This window comes from Drosophila erecta, unplaced genomic scaffold (genome assembly GCF_003286155.1).
Source record: "Drosophila erecta strain 14021-0224.00,06,07 unplaced genomic scaffold, DereRS2 tig00000000-arrow-pilon, whole genome shotgun sequence".
Classification (NCBI taxonomy): Eukaryota; Metazoa; Arthropoda; class Insecta; order Diptera; family Drosophilidae; genus Drosophila; species Drosophila erecta.
This window is the reverse complement of record NW_020825194.1, coordinates 18285495-18293535: the sequence shown is the minus strand read 5'-3', so window position 1 is coordinate 18293535 and position 8041 is coordinate 18285495. Positions and strand designations below refer to the sequence as shown.

General features: G+C 45.1%; 2 protein-coding genes across 3 annotated transcripts; one reads left to right on the top strand and one right to left on the bottom strand.

Annotated features, from left to right (window-relative positions):
• Positions 1–1206: 1206 nt before the first annotated feature.
• LOC6552865 (glycosaminoglycan xylosylkinase homolog) lies at positions 1207–4366 on the top strand. 2 transcript variants are annotated; one of them, XM_026982532.1, is made up of 6 exons: positions 1207–1487; positions 1558–1811; positions 1889–2508; positions 2672–3249; positions 3302–3502; positions 3557–4366. In XM_026982532.1, the coding sequence occupies exons 3-6, from the start codon at positions 2230–2232 to the stop codon at positions 3762–3764; spliced, it is 1266 nt and encodes a 421-aa protein (XP_026838333.1). In that variant the 5' UTR covers positions 1207–1487; positions 1558–1811; positions 1889–2229; the 3' UTR covers positions 3765–4366. The 2 variants fall into 2 exon arrangements, with proteins under 2 accessions (XP_026838333.1, XP_001979973.1); XM_001979937.3 differs by lacking the exon at positions 1207–1487 and having other exon boundaries at positions 1495–1811.
• Positions 4367–4421: 55 nt separating this feature from the next.
• On the bottom strand, positions 4422–7996 carry LOC6552866 (exosome component 10). Its single transcript, XM_001979938.3, has 5 exons — positions 7593–7996; positions 7336–7517; positions 5802–7206; positions 4627–5553; positions 4422–4531 (listed from the first exon to the last, which is right to left on the bottom strand). The coding sequence occupies exons 1-5, from the start codon at positions 7698–7700 to the stop codon at positions 4451–4453; spliced, it is 2703 nt and encodes a 900-aa protein (XP_001979974.1). The 5' UTR covers positions 7701–7996; the 3' UTR covers positions 4422–4450.
• Between the last annotated feature and the right edge of the window lie 45 nt (positions 7997–8041).

The following is an 8041-nucleotide window of genomic DNA, read 5'->3' as shown; positions in this document are numbered from 1 at the left end:
TAGTAGTTCCAATAGCAAAAGCATTTCATATCTGAACTCAATGGCGAAAATCAATAGTAAACAAACCCATCTCGAGCTACTTTTTTAAAATTTTTGTTCTATATTGTTTGTTACATATTTCATAATGCTCAATCATTTTATTTCTGCGAGTGTATGACTGCTGGCAAAATTTAACTGTAATCGTAATGTGGCGACACTGGGGGTGTTGCGTTTTGGCCGCCAACCGCCTTTGGATTTCCCAGGCCAGCAACAAATGTGGCGGCGGATGCTGTCGGCATTTGAATTTTCGGGGCCCAAAGTGCGCAGAATAGTGGGGGGCTTGGGGTTTGGTGGAACAAATAAGGGGGGTGTGTGAGGGAGATGGATACACGTTCGTGCGTTTTGTTACTTGTTGTACACTCCCGACACCATTATTTCTTTCATTTACTCGATTTTCGTGCATTTCATCCTTTATTGTTGTTTGCTCGAGTGCCGTTATCATTTGTCGGTTTATTTTGCGCCATATGTGGCCTGGGATAACTCTCCTCAATTTCCTCCATCGCCAGCTTTTTCAGCTCTCCCTGCTTTCACTCCTTTTCCCTTTCATTCCGATTGAGGAGTGGGCGCAGTTTATGCGCGCTGCTTCAGTGGGAGCCCCCAGGCAAGGTAAGCCTCCCAGGCTCCCCATGGATGGAAAAAATAACTACGCTAACGTACGGCTGCACTCTTGAAAATTGTTCAAAATTTGAAGAAATGCATTGGTGATAACATTTTAAGGAATTAATAATGTTTTTGTTCTAGTCCAATATAGTATATTGAAACTAATGCCAAAAGGTAATTAACTTAAGAAACCTAACTTGTTGTTTAAAAATCGTAACTTAAACATTGAAGATAAATCACGACTTTGTCAAACCAATCGAGAATTCTTGCAGTGTACATAAAGGCTCATCTGTGCAATTTGGAATTGTGTGGGTTTTTATAATAACTTAAGCGTGTGTGAGCATTTGACCTTTAGCCGGCGTTCCTTCTGTGGGTTGGGTAAGGCTTTTGATTAACTTTTAGCCACCTGAGAAACCAAGCCCGGAAATAAAAGGAAATCGCATAAATATATTATTTAAACTGAATTTGGCGGGTAGCCTCGGCGTTGCCATATCACATTCCAAATAGGGCTGCAACAGTTTAGGTCAGCTGTTTTTTGTTTACATCGCGTTCCCCTTTTGTTTTTTTTTTCTTGCGCCGGTGAAAACGCACGTTTTTCCCATTTTCACCGACATAAACAAAAGCTATTTTTACACGATCGGCCAAATCGGAGAAGCAGCGTAAGTGCTTCAGCAGAATTCTTTGTTTTCCGAATTCGAATGCGTGCAGTGGGTCTGTGTTCATGTGGATGTTGGCCAAAAACAAGACGGCGGCCAATTAAAGCAGCAGCAGAAGACGAAGCACACGATTTATTGGGCAATTGTGGCCAAGAATCCCAAAGGGGCCACTTCGCGCTTGTAAACAAACGGGTAAGTCAGATAGAAAGCTATTTGTGCCAGGAACAGTTCACACATATCTCGTATCTTGCACATCTTCTAGATAATTGAATGTATAGCAACCCCAGTGGGATTACCACTTAGAAGGACCACATTATCCAACCATCATGATTTATACCATCATTTGTAAGTGGTTGCCCACAGATCGGCGCGTGTGTTATTTAAATTAGATGATCGGATTATCCCGAAACACGGAAACACTTATGTAGATAAGCCAATTGCCAAGAATTCGAGTGATAAGTTGTGTCAACAATTGGGGTACACACCCAACCGGATCTGATTAACTTGTTTCAGTAGGTGAGCAAATAGACTAGACCCGGAACAGGACTCGCTGCCTAGTACTGACAATTTAATTAATGCTTACACGTTTTCAGATGCGGCCACAATTAATTTGCACAACAATGGACTGATGCAAACAGTTGTTAGCCGATGTCTGCCAAAAAAACAATAAATACAGCAAAAGGAAGGGCAGCCTCAGCTAGAACAACAGTCGCCAGAGCAGCAGCAACAATTGCAAGAACTGCGGCAAATATTGCAAGTGCAACACCAACAACTGCAACAATTGCCAGAGGAACAGCAGCGACAGCAACAACAGCAGCATGCCACTGTGCCAGCCCGGCCATATCAACATTTCGGCTAGAATTCAGCAATTTGCCAGTGCGCCTATCGCTGCGTATACGTAATATTAAAAATAGGCTAACGCCCAGGCTGCAGGATGAACAAGCGCAGCGTCATCATCGCGGGAATCGTGGCTAGCCTCTTGGTCTTGGCGCTCGGTGCCAACTTCTACTTCATGTACTACCTGAGCGCCGAGGAAGGTCACCTGGCCAGCGTTCGGGCGCTGGAGAACATGATCCGGCACAAGATGCGCCACCTGAAACCCAACTACCTCAATCGCAATCCGCGCTTCTTTATGTTCCGCAACAAGCTGCTCAAGAACTACAAGGCGGCGACGTACGAAAACGCCAGTGTCCTCTGGGACATTGCGAACTGGGTAGGTCAATGGGCCCAGTGGATCTGCCAGAATTACCTTGTTTGCTATGCGGTGGTAGCGATTTATGTTTGGCTGCTTATGCAAACGAAAGAAGGAAATGATTTTTAATTCTATACTATAATACGTAGCTAAGTATATTCACTAACAATTCGGTACTTTTCAGTGGCCACATGAAAACGAGGTCTATCCCTTATACGACTCATCGATGGGGCAGCTTTTAGAAACACTGCGCCGCGAACCGATCACCCGGGTGAGCAACCTGGGTAAGGGCACGCAACTGAAGCTCCTGGTCCGCCTTTCCCAGCAGCAAAAGGTCATCTTTAAGCCGCAATGGTATCCGCGGGACGAGGTCATCGATGGCATGGTGTACAGTGGCAAGGATCGCCACACTGCGGAAGTATATGCCTTCTATCTGGGCGCCGTGCTCGACTTTCGATGGACACCCATCGTTGCAGGTCGAGTGGTGAACTTGAAGCGAGAGATATATGCCAAAGGCGATCCAGAGCTTCAGCAAACCATAAACATCGAAACGGACGAGGATGGCAAGGAGAAGTATTGCCTGTTCGGGAAGTGTCACTACTGTAACGAGGAGGAGGCCGTTTGTGGCGACGAAAAGCACAACATTGAAGGTGTGCTAATCTATATTGTTCCGGGAACGTTGGCAAAGCGGCGATCGCCTTGGCAGCGCACTTATAAGGATGACAAGCGGGCGCCGTGGGAGGACGATATGACCTACTGCAAGTAAGTTCCACACTACAGTACAAACTTCGAGTTCAAAAATGCTACTTTTCAGGGCGTTGAAAAATAAAATGGAGACCATTCGTCTGCTGGACCTTATAGATGCGGCTATTTTCGATTACCTAATCCAAAATGGGGATCGGCATCACTATGAGACGCGAGAAGAGCGCGTGGTGCTAATAGACAATGGAAAAGCCTTTGGAAACCCGAACAAGGATCACTTGGACATCCTTGCGCCACTCTACCAATGCTGCCTGTAAGACTCCGCCCGAATTAAACACCTATAACTATTCACATACATACCTTTCAGTCTGCGAAAGTCCACGTGGGATCGCCTGCAAGTCTTTTCCGGTGGCGTACTCACGGAAATCATCGATAGGCTTTCGAAGCAGGATGCCCTCTATCCCCTCATTACGGATAAGCATAAAAAAGGAGTGGAGCGACGACTTCTGGTGGTCTATGCTGTTGTGGAGTACTGCATGGACATCGAGGGCGACAAAATGTTCAAAACTCTGTAGTTCAAGATTGAGATTGTGGCTAATAGCCAACACTAGAGCTTCCGGGACTCACTTTCCACATCCTACTTAAGCTAAAGTTAGATAGAGGAATTATCTTATTATCTTAGTCCATGTTTTCCTTCGACGACTGTATTTCTCCCAAAGTTTAAATATTTAAATGCCGGAAACAGTTTCTCTTTCGCCGTTTTTTGTATTGGACGTACTGAATTCTAGATTTCAAAAAAATTGCGATGCCATCCATTTAAAAATTTTAGTCAAGCAAGTCCTAATCTTACAAAATTAGCTTTAACGAATTAAATGCATATACAATAATTTTTAAAATTGAAACTCGGACAAAGCTATTACCATGATATTTCCCACAACTACCAATTATTATTTGGTTTTCCAATTGTTTTCAAAAAATATCCCTTACATTACGAGTATTCCTAAAAATGTAACAACAAACCGATCCTTAACAACATATCCGATAGTCTAGTTTAATTAATAGTTACGGTTGTTATTTAATAGGTAATATTTTAGAAAATTGCCAAACTTAAAAATGATAGTTTTGTAACTCAAATGAGAATGTGTAAACAATCAAAAATAAACTCTTGTCTAATTCACTTCTCGTGCTGCATGCATATTTTCTATCAGATCCACATATATAGCAGTTATATATATTTTACAGACTTCGTCACGATTGCAGTTTATTTTTTGCCTTCTTTCCTTACATTACTAAATGTAAAAAGCTTGTTGAACTGCTTATTGTTGCGATTGTTGGGACGGTTCTAAAACAAATCATAGTTATTAGTGCGCGAAATAGAGATTAAATAAAAACAAGAAGTTTTTAAATACACTTTGAAGTAAAAAAAAAAGAACTCACCTTGCCGCGAATTTGCTGTTTGATTTCTGTGCCCCGTGCTCTTTGCGCTCCTCCCTTGAATTGTCGAAAGTCCACGTTCTTGTAGTCAAAGTTCCCTTCACCCCTGTGCTGCGGAACCTGTTGACTGGAGCTCTGCGGGTGATTTCCTCGATTTTTGGCCTTGAATCCACGCTGGAACTGATTTTTCTTCTTCTGCCACTTAGTCTGTGCTGGCGATGGTTTTGGCCGCTCCGTGGTTTGCCTTTCTATAGGAACTTCTACGACCTCGTCATCGCTTTCGCCCGTAGCCTGTTGAACTTCTTCGACTGGTTCGATCTTCACTGGCGGTTTAGGTTGTGTGTTCTCATCCTTGCGAAGTCTCTTGCTGGTAGTCGGCTGCTGATCCGCATCTGTTTTGCCGTTTGTTAGTGGGTGCTTGCGCTTCAGCTGTTCCTTCAGCGGCACGGAGTAAACGACATCGTCCTCCTTCTTGCTGACATGCGCCTCCAGCTTGATGTTTTGCTCCACAGTTGGGGCCGCTAGACACAATTGCCTCTTTTGCAATTCACTTCGCTCCCTGGCCAACTGATCAGCCTTTAGTTGCACCATCAGCGGAAGGATGGCGAGGTACCGTTTGTAGGGCATACGCAAAGTCTGGCTCTCCTTGCGAAGATGGGCCCAACGCTGCTCCTCTTCTTGGGTCGGCTTGGACTGCTTTTGGAACAGAGCCATTGCTGGTGCTGCTATGGGCAGGCTTTCGTCGGCAACCTCCTTCTCTCTGGGCATCTCCAGTTTTCCTGAAGTAGAACTACGTTTTAACAGCGTTGGCAGGTCGTCGCGGATCTCCTCCAGATGCGAAAAATCGTGCGGACAGTAGAGCTTGCTGCTAAAGTCTTTGGTCGAGGGAGGCAACGATACCTGTGTACTGCTTTGGGCTTCCAGGATCGGCTGAAATAGTAAGTAAAAAACAACCCCAATATGGTCGAGGGTTAGCAATGAAAATTAACTAGTAAGTCCCTTAAAAACTTTTTCAGTTGGCCTGCGGACATTAAATGAATATGACTGAGGGATGAGGTGAAGGGAAAACATTCTTCATTTCAATTTTAGTTACAATTAATTGGTAATGAAAAATTTTCGGGATAGTTGCCAATGTTGATCGTGTTGCAGGCGCTGCTTGAAAGCGCCAAGAAACTCACTTTGACCAGCGGCTGATCGCGCGCCTTGAGGACAATCTGGTGAAGCGTGTGCAGCTGTTGGCGCACCAGCGGCGGAATGGGATTGCAACAGGCGAGGATTCCCTGCATCTCCCTTGGTAAACTCTCTGCGATTTGCAGCATCATGTGGTTGGGCAGCACATAGCCGTAACTCTCGTCCTCCAACCGCGCCGTCGCATCGCGCCACTCGAAGATTCCGCGGAGGGCATACAGTTGGCGGTTGTCGAAAGAGCGTTTCGTTTTTCGAACTAAATCCAAATGGGATTCTGGTCCGATATGAGGCTTATTGTACCGCTTCTTACAGACATCCGTGCTCTGTTGGTAGACACTAGCCAGTAATCCTGTGTCCGTCTGCTGCTGCAGCAAATCGTTTGTCATCCGTTCGTAAACATATATCAAAAAGTGGGTATCCTGGCGAGCGTAGTCCACCAGCTGCTGGGGGAGAGGCCTCATCCGCCAATCGGCCAGTTGCAGACTCTTGTCCACATCTAAATCCAGGTAGTACTTCAGCAAATAAGCCAACGATAACCTGGCCAAGTTCAAGGCCTTGGCAGCCCGATGCGTGTCAAACATGTTGACGATATACAACGATAAGTCCCGCTGCAGCCACTCAATGTCCAAATCGGCGCCGTGCAGAATCTTGAGCTTCTTGGGATCGGTGAGTACCAAATTTAGTATATGCATATCTTCGCGTAGGATCAGTGTATCAAAAATATAGTCTTTGCTGCGAGTAGACATTTGAACCAGGCAAGTGATGCCCATGAAGGTGCGGTACGAGTGGTGCTCCACATCTATGGCGATCTGGGGCGCTTGCCTTAGTTCCTCCAGTGCCTGCTGCAGTTTTTCAACCGTGTCAACCACCATTAGCTCGGTGTCTGCCATCAGCGCTGGAAGCACTGGCTTTTGTTTTTGGAGCTGATCCGCCAAAGGCTGAAATTTCAGCAGCTCAAACTCGTAGGGATGCAAATAGGAGTGGATATTGCCTGTATCATCGTATTCGGGCAGAAGGGCCAGCGGTTTAAGAGAGTTAGGTTTCTCCTTGAGCCTTGGAACAAACGGATTCTGGGCACTGTTATCCACCGGCTCCTTAAATTGCGTCTGCGGTCGAACAATGTTTTTGGCGGTAAAGAGACGAGCGGAAACCATGTTGCGTTGGGGAGTTCCTGTCGTTTTGTTCCAGCTGCCCGCCTTAGGAGTCCCTTGGGTTTGTGGAGAAACAACTGCTGGTTCTGTGGAAGTCGAGCCGCTAATCACGTCTACCTGGGCCTCTACGACCTGTTGGGGATTTCGACGCAGACCACTCTTAATGTCCAGGTTGGTCGTAATGCGCTCGAACAGAATGTCGTTGCACTCCTGCACCATCTCAAACTGTTCTTCCACTTGGCGTCTGTTTGAAGAAACAATTTGTATTATTATTTAAAGATGTAGGAACAAACTTTGACGTAAATGGCTAAGATGTATTTTTAACATTTTAACAATTTCAAAGCTTAATCCAAGAACATCGGTAGAACCTTACTTTCTGACGTCGCCCTTGATGTCCTTGGCCTGCAGCACGTTTCCGATGAGCGCCACCACCCGTTGGGACAGGTCGTCCATAACACGTGCGTAGCCTGGATAGCTCAGGTATAGGGCGCGGGCGGCTCCTTGTGGAAAAGCATTAGCGGCTTTCGTGGCGACGATTACATTCTTGAACCCTTGCTGAAAGGTCAGAGCAGAAAGCGTATAGATTGTAACGAAAAATACATTTGTAAATTGGATGGAATCGCTACCCACGTTTGTGAATGCTTCGACGCCTTCTGGAGCAGGTTTTTTTGGCAGCTGATCTGATTGAGTCGACTCTTCCTTGGCCTCCTGGTGAACTCTTTTGGAGGGTCGCGGCATGTCTGTTTAATGTTTCCTTGTTGAATATTTCGTATTTTATTCGTACAAATTTTTTTTGGTTTTACAGATTGTGGAAAATGTGCGTGTTTCTCTTCTTCTTTTTTGAGAATAACAACAGCTTGAATTTGGAGTTTGTCAACACTACCAGCGGCGAAATTTAGCACTATACAGCACTAAAACTGTGCTGACCGCAATCGAATTGAATCGATATGAAGGGTGTATTTTACAAATTGTAGCCAAATTTGGAATAATGATTTTGTAATGTTCAACTGCACACAGAACCTGCTTAGATGATAAACCCTTTACAACAACTTTTTATAAACAAAATAAAATCAGAAACA